At 42.3% G+C, this 18,816-nt stretch overlaps 1 protein-coding gene across 11 annotated transcripts in view; it reads left to right on the top strand.

The window, feature by feature from the left end:
• Positions 1 to 18,816, top strand: part of TLN2 (talin 2) — a 476,435-nt gene that overhangs the window by 425,474 nt on the left and 32,145 nt on the right. For all 11 annotated transcript variants that reach the window (XM_058294297.2, XM_058294301.2, XM_058294305.1 and 8 more), the window contains 2 exons: positions 4,453 to 4,638; positions 11,982 to 12,089. In XM_058294297.2, coding sequence (XP_058150280.1) covers positions 4,453 to 4,638; positions 11,982 to 12,089 — 294 coding nt within the window. The remainder of the gene's footprint in view (positions 1 to 4,452; positions 4,639 to 11,981; positions 12,090 to 18,816) is intronic.

Below are 18,816 nucleotides of genomic sequence, written 5' to 3' on the forward strand. Positions count from 1 at the left end.
GTACTTACTAATCAAATCCAACAACACATTAAAAGAATTATTCATCATGTTCAAGTGGGTTTTATACCAGCATGCAAGGGTGGTTCAACACAAGAAAATAATCATTAATAAAGAAGAAAAATCACATGATCCTATCAATTGATGCAGAAAAGGCGTTTGATAAAATACAGCATCCATTCTTGATAAAAATACTGTAAAAAATAGAAAATGAAGGAAACTTTCTCAACATAGTACAGGCCATATATGAAAAACCCTTAGCTAACATTGTACTCAATGGTGAAAGACTGAAAGCTTTCCTGTTCAGATCAGAAACACCCACTGCCACCACTGTTGTTCAGTATAGTGCTAGAGGCTCTAACTAGAGTAGTCAGGCAAGAAAAAGAAATAAAAGTCATCCAAATCAGAAAGGAAGTAAAACTTTTGGTATTCACAGATGATATGACCCTATACTTAGAAAGTCCTAAAAAATCTACACAAAGCTGCTAGAGCTAATAATAGATTTCAGTAGTGTCAGGATGCAAGATCATTACGCAAAAATCACTGGTATTTCTATACACTAGTAATATGCAATCTGAGGAGGAAGTCAGGAAAAAAATTCCACTTACAATAGCTGCTAAAGGAAAGAATAAAATATTTAGGAACAAACTTAACCAAGGATGTATAGCACTTGTAGTCAGAAAATTGCACTGCTAAAAGAAATTTTAAAAAGTCCTATGTAATTGGTAGACCATTCCAGGCTCATGGATTGGAAGACTAAATATCATTAAGATATCAGGTCTCCCCAAATTGATATACAGGTTCACTGCAACCCCAATAAAAATTCTACCAGCATTTTTTAAACAAATGGAAAACACAATTATCATATTTATTTGGAAGGTTAAGGGACCCAAAATAGCCAAGCATCTTAAAAAGGAAAAGCGAAGTTGGAGGACTCCCACTTCCCGGACTTTATGTCATATTACCCAGCTACAGTGGCAAAAACAGCATAGAAATAGCATAAAGATAGACACATAGGCAAATGGAACCAAATTGATGGTTCAGAAACAGACTTTCACATCATGGTCAAGTGATTTTTGACAAGCCTGTCAAGCCCAACTAGCTGGGGCAGAACAGTCTATTCAACAAATGGTGCTGGGAGAACTGGCTATCTATAGCCAAAAGAAGAAAAGAGGACCCCTGTCTCACACCTTATACAAAAAATAATTCAAAATGCATCAGAGACCTAAATATTAAACCTAAAACCATAACGCTCCTAGAGGAAAGTATAGGAAATCATCTTCAAGACCTGGTGGTAGGTGGTGTGTTCTTAAACCTTACACCAAAAGCATGAGCAATGGAAGAAAACATGGATTAATAGGACCTCCTCAAACTTAAACACTTTCATGATTCAAAGCACTTTGTTAAGAAGGTGAAAAGGCAGCCCACTCCATGGGAGTAAATATTTGGGAACCACATATTCAATAAGGGTTTGATTTCCATTGTCTGAAAAGGGATCAGAGAACAATAAAAGAACAAATGATCCAATTTTAAAATGGGTGGAAGATTTAAATAGAAGTTTCTCCAAAGAGGAAAAAAGCACATGAAAAAATGTTCTGTATCACTAGCTATTACGGTAATGCTAATCAAAATGACAATGAGGTATCATCTCACACTGCATAGAATGGCCATTATTGAAAAAAAACAAAACAAAACAGCAGTTAAGTGCTGGAGAGTAGGTGGAGAGTAGGAACACTCCGTCAGTGTTGGTGGGATTGTAAGATGGTGCAGCCTCTGTGAAATAGTTTGGTAGTTCCTCAGGAAGCTAAATAATAAAAGTGCCATTTGATCCAGCAATTCCTCTACTAGGAATATATCCAGAAGAACTGAAGACTGACACAGACATCTGCACACCGGTGTTCACAGAGGCGTTATTCACAGTTGCCAAAAGATGGAAACAATCCAAGTGTCCATCAACCAATGAATGGATAAACAAAATGTGGTATATACATATAATGGAATACTATGCTGCAGTAAGAAGAAATGAAATTGGGACACATGATACCATGGATGAATCTTGAAGACATTATGCTAAGTGAAGTAAGCCAGACACAAAAGAACAAATATTGCATGGTCTCACTAATATGATCTAAATACAAAGAATAAATGCATGGAGTCAAAACCTAAAGTATAGGTTGTTAGAAGATAAGAGGAGGGCGGTGAAGGAGTACTGATGCTTAATTTATGTAGAAGTTTTAATTAACTGTGAATGTATAGAAATGGATAGAGTTGATAGTAACCATTATAGTGAGTAGCAGCTGGTTTATGAATGGGATTGTGTCTGAAAAGGATAGTCTAGGGATGTAAATGTCAGCTGAAAGAAAGCTAGAGCATAATCGAGGAACTGAATCACACAGAGAACCCAGAGGTGGATGAGAATTGTGGTTGATTGTACAAATGCAAGAAGGTCCTTCTGTGAACTAGAATAGATGTACGTCACGATTGCAGGGTGGTGAGAATGTGGAGAAGGATGGGAAAAAAAGAATTAATGTCACCTATGGACTATTATTATCAGCAATACTGCAATATTCTTGCACCAATGCCAAAGATGTACTGTGTTAATAATAGGGGATTATAGGAAAAAATATGCCAAATATACACTATGGACCATAGTTAGTGGTAATAGTTTGATGATATTATCTCAATCTGTAACAGATGTTCCACAGTGGTGTGGTGTGTTGGCAAAGGGGTATTGTATGGGAATTCTACACACATGCATGATTGTTTTGTAAGTTCACAACTTCTGTAATAAAAATGTACTTAAAAAGAAAAAAAGGAATGAAGTTCTGATACATGTGACAACGTGGATGAACCCTGAAGATATCAAGTTGAATAAAATAAGCCAGACACAAGGGGAAAGATACTGTATCATCTCACTTACATGAAATACCTAGAATAAGCAAATTCATAAAGACGGAAAGTAAATTAAAGGTTACTAGGAGTCAGGGGATGAGGGGAATGGGGAGTTATTGCTGTGTGGGTGCAGAGTTTCTGTTTGAAGGACTATAAAAGTTTAAATAATGAGTGTTGGTGATAGTAACAAAATATGCAAATGTAATTAATGCCACTGAATTCTACACTTGAAAGTAGTTAAAATGGAAAATCTTGGGTTACATATATTACTACAGTAAAAAGGTGGATTTTGGTTTTCTTTAAAAGATGGCGGCAAAGAAAAAAAAAAAGATGGTGGCATCCTTAAGCCCTGCTACCTGGCACTCATCCGGGTACCCAGGCTGGGTATTTCCTGGCCTGTGTGGATACACCTAATGGTGGCAATAAAAGATAAGATTTGACATTGGAGCTATCCTGGAAAGTTATAGTCTACCGGGGTGATTTATGACTTACCAGGCAGAGTGCGTTTTTCCATACATAGATGAGGTTTCCAAAGCATGTGCCACAAGGGAGGGCCACGTAGTACAGAGTACACTCTGTGCGTGTAGCCCCCATCCTGCAGGAGGAGCATTAAGCATTTTGGGTCCTGGGCTGCTTAATTGCAGCTGCCCAGTTTGAGGGTGGTGGTGATGTTTGAGACTAGTGGGCCCACGGCTGGAATGCTGTCTGGGTCCTCCCTTCTGCTGCAGGGAAGGCCTCTGGAAAGCATTCCCTACTGAAACGTGGCTGCCTCAGGCTGAAGACAGAGCAGCTCTGACTGGATGGGGGTCCTCGTCTGGGGATAGATGGACATTCAGCATACAGCCAGGGCACCCTCCGTTCATGTTAGAAAGACAAGACGTGAGCCTGACCCAGAAGCGGCTCATCTGACTGGCAAGTGGAACTTTAAAGTGGAATATTCAGTTACCATGGTTCATTTATTTCCGCTTTTCTAAAGGTGCTTGTGTGCATGTGTGATGTTGAAAAATTCATAGTGTTACTGTGGCGCACTCGACATGAACGCCTCTGCACAATTATGTGGTTATATTTATATGACAGGCTAAGAATAGAAAAAACTGGATGTTTCATTTCCCCCAAACCTCCACCCACTTAAAGAGAGAGAGCTAAGTCCAGAGTGCTACATCCAGATTAGTCCTACCTGGAACCAGCGTCAGGACTGCCAAGTTTCTGGAAAGCAGAGATGGGAGAAGAAAATAGAGGAAGCCTCACATCAGCCTTCCCTGAGATGGTAGTCAATAAATATTGGGTATCACTTCCTGCAGATGAATGGGTCAAGGCTTAATACGTCTCCCTCACCATATCGATCCCATAAATGCAGTGCCAAAGGCTTATTGGTGCTAGAATCTTGGAAGCAAGAATGATATCACTGTACTTGTTAGAATTAAATTTCTAATTTCCTGCCATTTGATGGTTTCTTCCTATAGCTGGCTTGATTTTCACATGCCAAGCTGCAGCCCAGTTGAAGGCACATAAATTATTTTCGTCTTTTCCTTTTTGGTTTTTTCTACCTCTTCTAACTTACAGGTGTTCCAGTCAAAGGAGGTACCTGAGAAGACATCATCACCTGAAGAGTCAATAAGGATGACAAAAGGCATCACCATGGCAACAGCCAAAGCCGTGGCAGCCGGGAATTCCTGTAGACAGGAGGACGTGATTGCTACCGCCAACCTGAGCCGGAAAGCCGTGTCAGATATGCTGACAGCTTGCAAGGTAAAGGCCCTGGTGCTGTTATGGATAGGTAGTTTTCTCTTGTGAGTTGATTGGGTTGTTCTGGAGAAAAGGAAGGGCTGGAAGGTGTAGAAGTAGCAACTTAATGCCTTAATGTGGTAATAAAAACGAATGCCGAAGGCATATGCATCAGCCTGTGGGAAGTGGCTCTCTAGGGTAGTTGTGTTTCCTGGGGTTGGATTCTGTCCTGTTGACTTAATCCTCCCATTTCTTTTACTTTCAATTCTTCCTAATGGGACAGGAAGCCTTCTCGCAGAGAATGTAGTGGAGGCCATGCTGAGGGCAGTAAATAGGAACTATGGCGTCTTTTTCTGGGTCCTCCAAGTGAAAACTGGGTTTCCTCTTCTGCCTGGACCCTTCCCCCACCTCCTTTAGGTGAGCCCTTTATGCTAGGAGGCATGTTGCGATAATTGTGTGATGAAGTGAATTAGAACTTTGAAGCATTGCCTTTTTACTATCTTTGTCAGACATCTTAGAGAAACTCTTCTCGTCTTGGGTCTAGGGCTGTCTGGGCCCCAAGCTTGGTGAGGAAGCCGGGGAAAGCGGAGCCTAATGACCTTTATTTTGTTTTTTATCATTTGAGAGAAAAAGTGAGCCATAATGGCCCCACATCCCCCTAGTCCCAATGAGCACCCCAAGCCTTCACCCTTTTGGGGACGACCACTTGGAGCCTGGGGAAATGAATGGAGTGAATTCTCTCGGGGGAGCTGGTGCGAGGTCCAGCTCTGACTTCCCAGAGGTTCCTCAGTATGGGTAGGATTGAAAAAAAAAAAAAGACTGAGAATCTTAAAGCATTGTGTAAGATAGTGAGCCCCAAACACTGGATTTTCTCGTTTGTTTACTTCTCTTAAAGTCTTATCTGCACCCCTAAGAAATTATTTGCTGCAGTCACTCTTGTGTACATGGATTTGGTTATACTTGAATGGTACTTATTAACATTCCCACCAAAAATGAGGTGGTGTTTTCTTAATACACTTGATATATTTTGGAATGAAAGCTGTTAAACTTCACAATGTTAAAATACACATAGTGAAATAGAAAAAAAAAATTTCACAGCTGTAGCTGTGAAAAGGTATAAAGAAGAGAACATGGATATTAGAGATTATCATCCACATTTTAACAGGACTGGTAGCATTTTAAAAGTAGGGTCTTCACAGTTCAATTCATCTACTGTTCACTCTGCTGTACCTGTAACAGTCAGGGGGAAGAAGTTCCTTGGGGAAGTCTCAGCAGGAGGAATTATTACTTCAGAACTCCAGAGTTTGTTTTTGTTTTTGTTTTAATGGAAAGAGCAAGAGAGTGAAATGGATCCCCTGTGCTGGAGCTGGTGTTCCTGGGATTTTGTTGCTATAGGTAGGACTTACCCAAGCACCCCTGATCCCCGGGGCACCCTGCTCCCTGCCCTACTGGCCCACCTACTTCAGTCTTTCAGCCTCACTGGTCATTTTGCCTTCACTGAGTTAGTCACATCTGAGCCTTTCCTGGCCAGTCAGCTGCTGTGGCGGCCAACTAGGTCAATGTCAAGATCAGTGTCCAGTGGCCTGACTGTCCATTCTCCACCCCATGGAGTAAAAGGTAGCACAGAGACAGCCATTTGCCTGCTGGTGCTTACCTAAGTAAAAGGTCTCCCCTACTTTCTCCATTCCCATCTAATGCCTTCCTTAACATCTGTGAAATATGATTTTCAGCTCTACGTTGGGGTCCATTGAGTGTTTCCACAAGCAAATGTGTGAGTTAAGATGAACCACAGTTTCCTCCTAAGATATTTTTTCTGCTTGATAAGAACTTGATAGTGTAAGAATGTCCTTTTAAGGCATTGAGGCAGATCTCAAAGGGTCTTTGAAACCTGTTTGTGTGACTTCTTTTTAAGGAGTTGCCAAGAAGAGGAAGTATGATGTGGGAGACTGGCATCAGCAAACAGGGTGGTCAAAGTCTGCCCCAAGTCTCAGGGATAGAGAGGGTTTAATGGCAAAATCAGCCTCTTGCATAGACCCAGCTGCTGATGCCTTTGCCGTCAGTTAACTCTTGAGGGTTAGTTGAGAGACTGGCAAGAAAGTCACGCAGATGTGGGAGGCCCTGGTGTGGCCTTGGAAGGGATGGCTATTGTGACCCAGGCATACAGCCCACAGCTCTTTGGAGAATACAGTGGACTTGGTTTACTCCTCTGTCACCACCTAGGGGTTGGATCCCTGGATTTGGGCATGTAATTATGCTATTGAACGTTTTTTAGAGTCTTTCTTGATTCCCTGATCTCATCTGATTATAAAGTCCAATTACTTAGCTAAAACATGAATTATTCCCAATTTGCAGAGGAGGAAACTGACATCCAAGAGTCTCATTTTACTTCTCACAGCTACTTAGAGAAGGAGCCAAGACTAGAACAAGGACTCAGGACTCCTAGCCTATAGCCTGTTCTTTCTCTACAGTGGAAGCAGGATGTGGGGAGAGGATGGCACAGACTCAGGTACTTAGTGGAGGCCTTTTGTTTGTCCTCGAACCAAAGGGTTGCCTGTTTGGAATTTCAAGATCTAATTATGTAAAGCCTTCCTGTAATTGGACTATGTTGTAGAGGCATGTGTTATGGGGCATGAAATGGAAGGCCCAGAACATAAAAGAAAAGAGGTGGTATGTGATGGCTGCCTGGAATTGGGGTAATGGGTGGAAAAATAAATAAAAACGGTTTGTTGCAGATTGGGTAGACAGTCTTATACATCTGCTCTTCTTTTGGCCTAAAAGCCCCTCGAGGGTGTAGCCTGAATCTTCCCCTTTCAGCTTAAATGTCTCACTACCCAGCAGCCTCCAGACCCTCCTCCCACCTGCCTTGCAAGGAGAGGCAGTCAGGCACTCTCATCTGTTTCCGCTGGACTTCGCTTGTGCACCGCTCCGTGGGTTCTAGCGGGTTATGACTGCAGCTGTGTGCTGGGGGGTCCGGCCCTCCGTAGCCTGCCAGCTTTTGTGGGGGCGAGGTCTAGTCTTATTTTTCTCTGCATCCCCAGCTCCAGGCACAGGGCCAGGCACCAAGCAGGCAGCTTTCAGTGGGACCTACTGGCAGCTTCTCGGTACAGTAAATCGAGGGGCGGGCCAAGGTTAGTGCTGAACAGACACGTGAGTCTCTCAGCATGGTGGTGGCAGTGCCATCGCTGTCACAGCCTTCATTTCAGGAAAGCTTCCTGGCCCAGTGTGGTACATGTTTCTCCTGGATGTTAGGTTCTTTCTGAAGTCCATTAGCTTCTCCAGGGGCCTGGGCATGCAGGAAGCCCCGGCTAACTGTGCTCCAGCACTCTCTGAACACAGGAGTCCTAGGTGAGGAGAACCCTTCCACCCTCAAGGAGTGCCCCCGTGGTCGGGCACCCGTGTGTTGGAGGGTGAGGAATGTTTACAGTCGGCCCTCATTATTCATGGATTCCACGTGTGCATATTTGCTTACTTGCTAAAATTTATTTGTAGCCCCCAAATTGACTTACCATGTGAGGACACTTGTACAGCCAGGCACACATGTGCCCAGCTGAGGTCAAACAGATGACCCTCTGCCTTCTTGTTTCAGCTCTCATGCTATTAACAAGGATCCTTTTCATGGCACATTTGGTGTCACATTTTTCTCATTTTTGTACTTGTTGTCAGTGTTTTGCAGTTTAAAATGGCCCCCAAGTACAGTGCTAAGTGCTGACTGGCACAAGAAGGCTGTATGTGCCTGATGGAGAAACTGCTTGTGTTAGCTAAGCCTCGTATTGGCCTGAGTTAGAGTGCTGTTGGCCATGAGTGCAGTGTTAACGAATCAGCAATATAGATTAAATAAGATGTCTTTAAACAGAAACAAACATAAAACAAGATTATATATTGATCAGCTGATAAAAATGTGATGATCAGAGGCTCTCAGGAACCCAACCCTGTGTTTCTCCCCGGAGCGATGGTTCAGGATTCACTAATTCAGCATTTGCAGCGACTTTATGGAATGTAAGTACCACAAGCAATGAGAACTGATGGTGGGGGCAGGATGGTAAATGCTACCAGTGTTGAGCCAGGGATGCTGTAACCTGGGGCGAGGCCACCGCACCCTGTCTAGGGGTGGAGGAAGCCAGAGACCTCTCAGCCGGGCTCTGAAGGAGGAGCCGGAGGTACCTGGGTGAAGTGAGGGGAAGGCAGTGTGTGCAGGGCGGGCAGAGGCAGCGCCACCTATCCAGTGAGGGTGGGGTGGAGAGAGCAGTGCGGGAAGGGAGGCAGGACCTGCTTCATGAAGGGCGGCGAGTGCTGGCGCAGGGAGTGTGCTCTCTGTCCTGAGGCCACTCGCGTTTGCCCTTCTGATGTGCTTAATGGAATCCACCTGCCAGGAGGGATAACCTCGAGGAGGCTGGTACCTACTCGGGGAGAATATGGTTCTGAGTGCTGTCTGGTATCTAGTTTTGGAAGTGCTGCCAAATATATTCTGTCATTTGATCCTAAAGGGGAGGGACAAGTGTAACTATCCCCGTGTGTTGGGTGATTGAACAGAGGCTCAGAGAGATTGTGGCATTCCCAAGGACACACAGCTCTTCACTATCAGAACCCTGAAGCCTGGTCCTCTGCCTTCATGTCCACTCTGTTCCTGCTGCCTGTGGCCTCTCAGCCCTAATCCTCAAGGTCGCAGTGATTGGGGAGTGTTGGGTACTTTTGTCCCCAGATTATAAATATCAAACAAAAAGGGGAAGTTATCTAAAAAGTCCACAATTAAGTTGGAAGTGGAAGGCAGTTCAGACTCTGAAGTCTCTTCCTTAACACAGGTTCCCCCTGTTTTCAGGGGAGGAGATCCAGTAGAAAAGTACGGGTGCCGTTTTCCCACTTAGTTCCTCTCCATTATTTTGTCCCTGGGTCGGACCATCGTGACTCTGCAGGACAGAATAACCGCCCAGATCTCTGAAGTCTGTGTTTCAACTTCACACACCAAAACAATCTTGATGGCAAGTGTCCCTGTGGAGCCCTAAGACTCCTCTTAGGATAGGACTTAGGAAACGTATGAACATTTACATTTCCTTTGGTTTCCTGTATTCCCCTCCTTTGTAGAAAGAAAACATGACAGTTTGCAAAAAGAGTGCGCGTTTACAATGAGGGGTCTACAGAGAACTAGGACTGGGGGTGCCAAGTGGTAAATCTGCGTCCAGAGCGGAAGGGTCAGGGGGGTTGTGCCTGAGCACAGCCCCTGGGACTGGGCGGCAGGGAAGCCAGAGCAGAACAGAGGTACAGTGACTTACACAGGGCTCATCTTACCAGAATGGGGTATGCTAATTCCTCAGGCAGAGACAAAGATTTACCTACACCCCAAGTTTATTCCAGTGTGTATTTCTTCCTGGTCTTTCTTTCATGTGTAGATGTTTATGTTAAAAACAATTTTATGTCTATAATATCAGTTAACCTTTTATGACTATTTCTATATTGCTGTAAGTCATTATAACCAACTTTTTAATGACTACAAAATATTATAGTATTTATAATCTTTCCCCCTTAGATATTTAGATTGTCTAGGACTTAATAATTATGCTGCAGTGAACATCTTTGGGCATATTGTTGTTTTTTGTGTGGGTTTTTTTTTTTTTGTGCTTTAGATTCTTTCCTTAGGCAAGTTTCCCAGTAGTAAATTTAGTGGGTCAAATGATACAACATTTTAATTATTGCCAGATTGTACTTCCCAAAGTTTCTGCCAAGTTACAGAGCCACCATCAGGACAGAAGCACCTCGTTCTCACCTCTCACACACCCCTAAAATGAGGACCTCGCACGTGACCTAATAGAGGTGACGTCACGTAGTAAATATCATAGCCAACATCTTCTCACAGCGGCTTCTCATCAGGAATGCTGCGCTGTGCCTCTCAGCTGGAGACATATAGGTACAAGGATGAGTAAAAGCAGTAGTGGTTAAACGTGTGGGTCTGGAGTCCTGGTTCCTGCTATGAGGCGTGTTAGTCCTCAGAGGAGTAGAACTGGGTTCATAAGGGACAGGTGCTAGCCTCTCAAATTAACGCCACCCTTACAGGGGTGCAGGTGAGGGGGGAGCCCACAATGCTCCCACCAGCACCCCCCACTCCCAGGCTTGAGCAGAAGAAACATGGGCAGGCTGCTCAGTCTCCCTTTCAGCCTTGATCTTTTAACCTAACGTACATTTTGCATTTGTCCTCATTTATGATTTATTTGCAGTTTTCTGTTTCATGTATTCTTGTAAGCCCCTCCACTTTCTTTCCAGAGTGAGGCTATAGAGCTAGGGGTTCTTAACCTTTTTTGTACTGCAGGCCCCTCTGCCAGTCAAGTAAAAACCACAGACCCCCGTACTAAGTCCACACTATATTATATGTTATTTAATAAACAGATCACAACCGCACCAACACATCCCCACAAGAATAATGCTTTTTTTGACTTTTAATTCAAGCTCACAGACCCCTTGTAAGAAGGATGGAAAGTTGAAGGGTATGGCTGCAAGATTTAGTAGATCAAAAAACAGAGCATCTCATACTTAGACTCAAAATTTACTCATGTGTCTGAAATTCAAACTAAAACCTAACTGGGCGCTCTGTATTTTACTTGGCAGCCCCATGGATGGGTGTGCTGTCTGAAATGATACATCATGAACAACTCAAGTTGGCAGGTCTCAAATGCAAGAAAAAAGCACAAGATGCTGTGCTAACCAAATGCCGTGGTTTGCTTATCTCGATGTGTATAATGTGATAGGAGTTATGTATGGTGCCTCTGAGAGTGCTGGGGCGCTGACTGTCTGCAGTTTCCCAGAAGCCAAGGGGCCCTGATGACAGGAGACCTTGCTGTGACTGCAGCTTCATCAGACCAAGGGGTGAGAACCTGGGCCCCGTTAGTCTGTGAACAGCAAGGGGTCGTCAGAGCTCACATGGCTGCAGAGAGGCCAGGCTGACCTGGGACAGTCTGTCTCCTGCTGTAAGCTGTAATCATGAATCTTCCCTGAGCTTTTCATTACATGTAGAATTTTTTACATTAAAAAAAAAAAAAAGGAAGGAAGGAAAGAAAGAGAGACCAGATCGAGTCACTTCTGTTGTCTGGCTCTGGATGACCAAAGCCAAGACACAGACTCTTGTCAGAAAACCTGTTGTGGAGAGAGGTGGGAGTGGCAGGACATGCGAGAGGGGCACTGCTTCTATCCAGGGAGTCAGGGAGGGTTTCTCAGAGAAGTCACTGAGGGTAAGGCAGAGTCATTTCCGGAACTAAGGTCTCCTGGCTCTGGGTCCGGGGTAGCCCACAACTGCTAAGTAGCTGACCCCTCCTCCCCACCTGCATTCACTCGCCGGCAGGCTCTTCTTGTTTTTAGTGGTTGTCGTTGTTTTCTCTCTTCAGCAAGCATCCTTCCACCCTGATGTCAGCGAAGAGGTGCGAACCAGAGCCTTGCGGTACGGGACAGAATGCAGCCTTGGCTACCTGGATCTCCTGGAGCACGTCTTGGTGGTGAGGAGGGACAGAGGGCAGGGCTGGGGGGAGCTGCACGCATGTGGGGATGCATTGCCATGGCCGGCTCGGACCCAGAGCAACCATTCCTCAGGAAAAAGTGTCAGAAGGTCCTTGTTACCAAGACCCCAGTTTATCCTTCAAGGGCAGGGGACACTCAGCCTTTGACAAGTTAGGAGGAAGCATCTGCAGTGCAACAGATGATCAAATCGCCTCTCCTGACTTTGTCCAACCCTTAATGAGTAGCTTAGATCACACTGAAAATGACTTTCCTTCCTCTGAGCCTGATAAGTACCCAGCATAGAGCTGGGTCAAGAAGGCTAAAATGAAAGTGCCCTTGAGGGGTGCGGGTGAGGGTTGTGGCTGGGCAGTCTGCCCAGCTGGGATCCTCAGGCTTCTCCACACTCCCAGTTCCTGAGGTGGCCTGATTCCCCCAGACCCTGAGGACCAAACCACTGAGAACCCAGAAGTAAGTATGGTGTGCATCTATCTCGGTCGGATCCTGGGTGTCACGTTTAAAACTGCGTGAAGTCTGGGCAGCCCACGAGAGAGTGTATTCCAGGGTCGGGGCCACCTCCAGAAGAGAACTGACGGTGCCTTCTCTCCCATCACCACCTGTTCTCTCCTCTAAGCCTGTAAATCCACTTTCAGATACACAGTGCAGGTCCCTAGAGGTGAAAGGGGAGCAGATGGCCTGAAGATGTTCACCCTCTTATGAAAAGACAGCTGGTATTGGGGAAAAGTTTTCTCTTTTTAAGGAAGGCCAAGTGCCTGCACTTGCCTTGAGAAGTTTCTCCCAGGAAAGAAGAATGAAAGCCTGACAGTCCTCTGCCTGACCTCATGCCAACTTTAAACCCCCTTCCAATAGTTGGGAACCATTTGCCGCATCTGCCAAAGTGTTTCTTCCCTTGTCCTCACCTCGTCTACCCACACCCACCCTGTTTGGGTGGGCATCCTGGGGGGTGGGCAGGTGGTTGACCTCTCTGGCTGAGGAGTCCACGGCCTCTGAACGGTAGGTCTGGGCACCACTCCCAGGCCACACGCTGGTGGACTTCAGCTTAGAGCATCAGCCCCAGGGAGAATCAGCAGCTTTTCAGGGCACTTGCCACAGGGACACCCAAAACCACGTGTAATTTGGGAGCTCTCATCAAGGATGTGGCTGTGGAGGCCAGTCCCAGGCAAGAGCATGCTGCGCCTTGCTGCCAGGTGTGCTTCTTGGGTGACTACTCACATTTTAGTTTTCTGTTGTGGAGTCTTCCTTGTATTGCTATAGAAATAAGACACTTACACCTTATGTGTTGCAAACTTGGGGGTTCATGCAGCTGTTAAAAGCTTCTTTATATACAACTGTGTATTTGAAAGATTGTATCTTATTGTAGCCTGCAACTGGGGTAGAAATACAAATATCTTATTTCTCCATGGCTATTTGGAGGTTTTATGTTATGAAGGTAGCTGGTTCTAAAATGAAATCATTATAGGAGGAAAAACCAAATGTTAAAACTATTTTTATAAAACATACAGAATTTGTCTCATCTTTTGCAAGAACAATGTTTTCGTACCTTGATGGCAATAAATGCTGATGGTTTTGATTTCCAAGGTAATGTGAATGGTTATTGCTTCATGTATTTGTTGTTTTTATTCTTAGTTCTCCTGTGAACGCAAAACACACTCTTTGAAGGGTATTTTCTAACTAAAAAAAGTATAGGAAGAAAATAGGCCTCAGTTTCCAAGAGATGAGGAATACAAGTTACTAACTGAAAACTATAGTGTGGCTCTGATAATTATCTGTCATTGCAGGCATTTGTAATTTGCATGGACCTGCTGGTAAAATTAAGTTCTCTTTTCACATTATTAGCCCTAACTCCTCTAACATTTCAAGTTCCTATAGCATACTTCAGATGGATCTGGGCTAAAATGAGTCTTAACAACTAAGGAAAATTGTTCCACCCTTAGGAGGCCAAATACCACGTAGACACCCAGTAAGAAATGAGGAAAATGAGGGTGCACAATGTGGAAACTTTTTCTGAGGGAATTTTAAGATATAGAATCAGAAAGTAAAAGCCAAATTGTTAATTTATAGATATCAGATTTTCATTGAAATTATCTTTAGGCTAAAATAAAATATTATGATTAGGTTATATTTGGGAGAGGGGTAGATAAAAAAGCAATTGAAAACTAGAAGTTTAGACTCCCTAGACCACTACCCCCTACCTCATTCTTTGGTCTTAACAGAAAGACTGTATGTGATTATATAACCCTGATACCTCTGAAAAGAAAGTAAACCTAAATCAGAACTGTAACAGGAGATTCATGGGACTCCTCCTGGAACTCTTGAAAGATTGGTCCTTTATTTTTTAACAACTCAAAGAGAACTGGTAAGATTCTTGAAAGCTGAAGAAAGGCCAGACAATTGTCCATTTTTTTTTTTTTTTTTTTTTTTTTTTTTACAAAAAGAGAAAATTCTAGAAATTAAGGTTTGGACAAAGAATTAAACAATTTACAGAAATAAATTGAAGTCACTTTCAGGTGGTACAAGGAGATTCAGGGCTATTTGATAGCAGCTTTTTAAAAATTTAAGCACATGAATATGTGGGTGAGCTTATGCTGGTATAATCATGATCAATTAAACTGACTTAGAGCCAAGGATTCCTAACTTTTTTGGTTGGTTTGTATATCTTAGTTTTATTTTGGAAAAGGTTTAAAAATACAGAAGATAATACCAATGCCTATGTGCCCACTATTTATATTTAACATTGTAATTACCATTTTGTCCTGTTTGCTTCAGATCCTTATGTTTTAGAGAAATATGTCAATGATTAGTTTTATATCCCATATCAATCCCATTCTCCCTCCCTCCCTCCCTCCCTTCCTCCCTCCCGCTCTCTCCGCACCCCCATGTCTGGAGGCAAATCATGGATTTAGCATTCTTAGAAACCTTTTTTGGATCTTGGGCCATTTCCTGCCTTCCCCCATCCTCATCAAAGATACATCAGCATATACACACAAAGTACTTGTTAATTTATTAAGAGGGTTCACTGACCCAGGAGCCCAAATGAAACCTTTTGGCTCTTGGAGACTCCAAATGGAAAACTCTTCCTAGGAGTTTTTTTTTGGAGACGCCAGTTAACTCTCAACAACTGAATCCAATTTAGTAGCGCCATCTCCCTGCTGCCCTAGAAGCAGCTGTGTGTGAAGCTTCAGAGATGACCAATTGAGTGGCGTTGGCCTCACACATTTGTTGCTTGCCAGTTCATCATTCGGGATTTGGATTGCTGCTTGAAAAGCAACCACTTTGCCTCTGCTGCAATCACAGTTCGATATTTATGCAAAACCACAGTGTAAGATCTTTGGCAGGGCTATAATTACCCTCATTTCCACTGGCAGAAGTTTGATTTGGTTCTGTCTGTTGCCTGCTATTAGAAATCATTTTGACTTAATGGCAGAATAAAAATAGAACTTTCCCCTGTCTTACCCAAAGCTAGGGTTCTTCACCATAGGGCAGTTCCCTTTCTAATGGGGATGTAGTAATACCCAGAAGTGGTACTTTCTCTCTCCATCAAGGGCTCTTCTCTTAAAGACATAAGTTTTTAGTCACCCAACTTTAATGATTCATCTGTCTCCACCACACCCTTAAGTCTTTTTTTTCCAGCTTTATTGAGGTATAACTAATATACAATAAACAGCACGTATTTTAAAGTATACAATTTGAGTATTGACATATGAATACATCTGTGAAACCATCACTACAACCAAAATAATGGCTATATCCATTACCCCCAAATATTGTAGATTAGTTTGCATTTTCTAGAATTTCATGTAAATGGAATCATATGGCATATACTCCTTTTTGTTTGGCTTCTTTCACTTAGCCTCGGTATTTTGAACAACATCCATGTTGAATGTGTTAATAATTTTTCCTCTTCTATTGCTGAGTAGTATTCCATTGTAGAGATATACCATAATTTGTTTATCCATTTACCTGTTGGTGGACATATGGGTTGTTTCTAGTTTTTTATTCTTATTAATAAACCTGGTAAGAACATGCATATACAGGTCTTCGTGTAGAATATGTGTGTTCATTTCTCTTAGGTTAATACCTAAAAGTGGAATGTCTGAGTCATATGGTATTTTTCATAACTTTATTTCAATTCAAAAAAATAAAATAACAGAAAAAGGCAGCTCAACAAATTATGCAAACATTTTTTTTTTTTAAAGATTTATTTATTTATTTAATTTCCCCCCCTCCCCTGGTTGTCTGTTCTTGGTGTCTATTTGCTGCATCTTGTTTCTTTGTCTGCTTTGTTTCTTTGTCCGTTTCTGTTGTCGTCAGCGGCACAGAAGTGTGGGTGGCGCCATTCCTGGGCAGGCTGCACTTTCTTTTCACGCTGGGCGGCTTTCCTCACGGGCGCACTCCTTGCGCGTGGGGACTCCCCCACGCGGGGGACACCCTTGCGTGGCGCGGCACTCCTTGCGCGCATCAGCACTGCGCATGGCCAGCTCCACACGGGTCAAGGAGGCCCGGGGTTTGAACCGCCGACCTCCCATATGGTAGACGGACGCCCTAACCACTGGGCCAAAGTCCGTTTCCCAAATTTTGCAAACATTACTCCTAAAAAGTTCTTCCCAGGCACTTTTATCTCATCTAAAAAGTGGTTTGCCATCCATATGTATTCTTCAATGAAGTGTCTGTTTGGATCTTTTGCCATTTTTATTAGGTTGTTTATCTTATTACTGAGTTTTTTTAATTTTCTAGATAAAAGTTCTCTGTTGGTTATATGTTCTGCAAAAAGTTTTTACCATGCTGTGACTTGCCTTTTCATTTTCATAACAGTGTCTTTTGATGGGATGCAGTGTTTATTATTTTAAAAAAGGAAAAAAATGAGAACACTGCTAAGAGTTGAGAAAACAAAGGAAAAAATTATGTGCAGGTAGAGCTTGGCTGTACAGGAAGTAAAACCAGATATTAAATACTTAGGATAAACTGGTATTAAGCATTTAAAGTGAACTAAATGTTTCCTATTGTAAAGGTCATCAAATTGTTTTTAGGATTCTATCCCTGCTTCCTTTTATTCTTTCATTTGCATACTAGTTTAATCCTCTTCTTTTAAATAGCCTTATTGAGATATGTACCACAAAATTTACCCATTTAAAGTGTACAATTAAATGGTTTTTTGTATATTTATAGTGTTGGCCAACTATCACCCTAATTTTAGAACATTTTCATTACCTTCCCCCTCCAAAAAGAAAACTCTAGTGCCCATTAGTAGTGCCTTCTCCCACCAACTACCTCTAATCCTAGACAGTTACTAATATATTTTCTGTCTCCCTAGATTTTTCTGTTCTATCTAGACTTTTCATATAAATGGAATCATACAATTTGTGTTTTTGTGACTGATTTCTTTCGCTTAGCCTAATGTTTCAAGTTCATTCGTGTTGTAGCAATGTCCATGCATTCCTTTTCATTGCCCAATAGTATTCCATTGTGTGAATATCTTTTTATTTTTTTGTTGTTAATTTATTTTTTAATTAATCCCCGCCCCCCCATGGCTCCCTCATCTGTCTGCTTGCTGTGTCTGCTCGTTGTCTCTGCTAATTGTCTGCTCGTCTTCTTTAGGAAGCACAGGGAACCAAACCTAGGACCTCCCATGTGGAAGGTGGGTGCCCAACTGTGCTTGAGCCACATCCACTCCAACAGTGTCTTTTGAAGACCAAAGGTTTTACTTTTAATGAAGTACAATTTATAGATTTTTTTCTTTTATAGTTCTGCTTTTTGTGTACTATTTAAGAAATCTTCATCATATCCAAAATCATTAAGATTTTTTCCGTTTTCTTTTATATAGTTTTAGTTCTAAATTTAGTTTAAAGTTAGGTTTATGATCCATGTTGAGTTATTTATGCATGTAGAGTGAAGAAAGTGTCAAGATTCATTTTCTTGCATATAACTATCCAATTGTTAAGTACCCATTTTGGGGGAAATTATCCTTTGGCCATTGAAATAAAACTGGCTTCCACTTGTGTGGCTCTATTTCTGGACTCTCTCTTTTCTTTTCATCTATATTTATGTCTTTATACCAATACCACACTGTCTTGATTATTATACCATAATAAGTCTTAAAATCAGGTAAAGACTTCCAAATTTGTTTTTCTTTTTCAAACTTGCTTTGGCTATTCTGTGTCCATCGCATTAACTAAAATGTCCATTTCAGGATCATCATGTCATTTGCCGCCCAAAAAATCTGGGATTTTGATTCGGATTTGTGTTGAACCTACAGATCAATTTGGGAAGAACTGACATCTTAGCAATGTCAGTCTTCCAATTCATGAATGTGGTATAATTATTTATTTAGGTCTAATTTAGTATTTCTCAAAAAATGTAGTTTTCATTGTACAAGTCTTACACATCTACTCAGATTTAACGCTATGTATTTTATAATATTTGATGCTATTATAATGGTATTGCTTTTTTTTTAAATTTCAGTTTCCAACTATTCATTGCAGTATATAGGAAACTATTTGATATTCGTATATTCACCTTGTATCCTGTGACTTTGCTAAATTCACTTATAAGTTTTAGTAACTTATTTTGGTTGCTTCTTAGAATTTTCTGTGTTGACGATCATTTTGTCTGTGAACCAAGACAGTCTTCTCCCTTTCCCACCTGTGTGCTATTTATTTCTTTTTCTTGTAGGCATTCTGGTACAATGGTGAGCAGAAGTGTGAGGGCAGA

Source organism: Dasypus novemcinctus, chromosome 3 (assembly GCF_030445035.2).
Source record: "Dasypus novemcinctus isolate mDasNov1 chromosome 3, mDasNov1.1.hap2, whole genome shotgun sequence".
Lineage (NCBI taxonomy): Eukaryota > Metazoa > Chordata > Mammalia > Cingulata > Dasypodidae > Dasypus > Dasypus novemcinctus.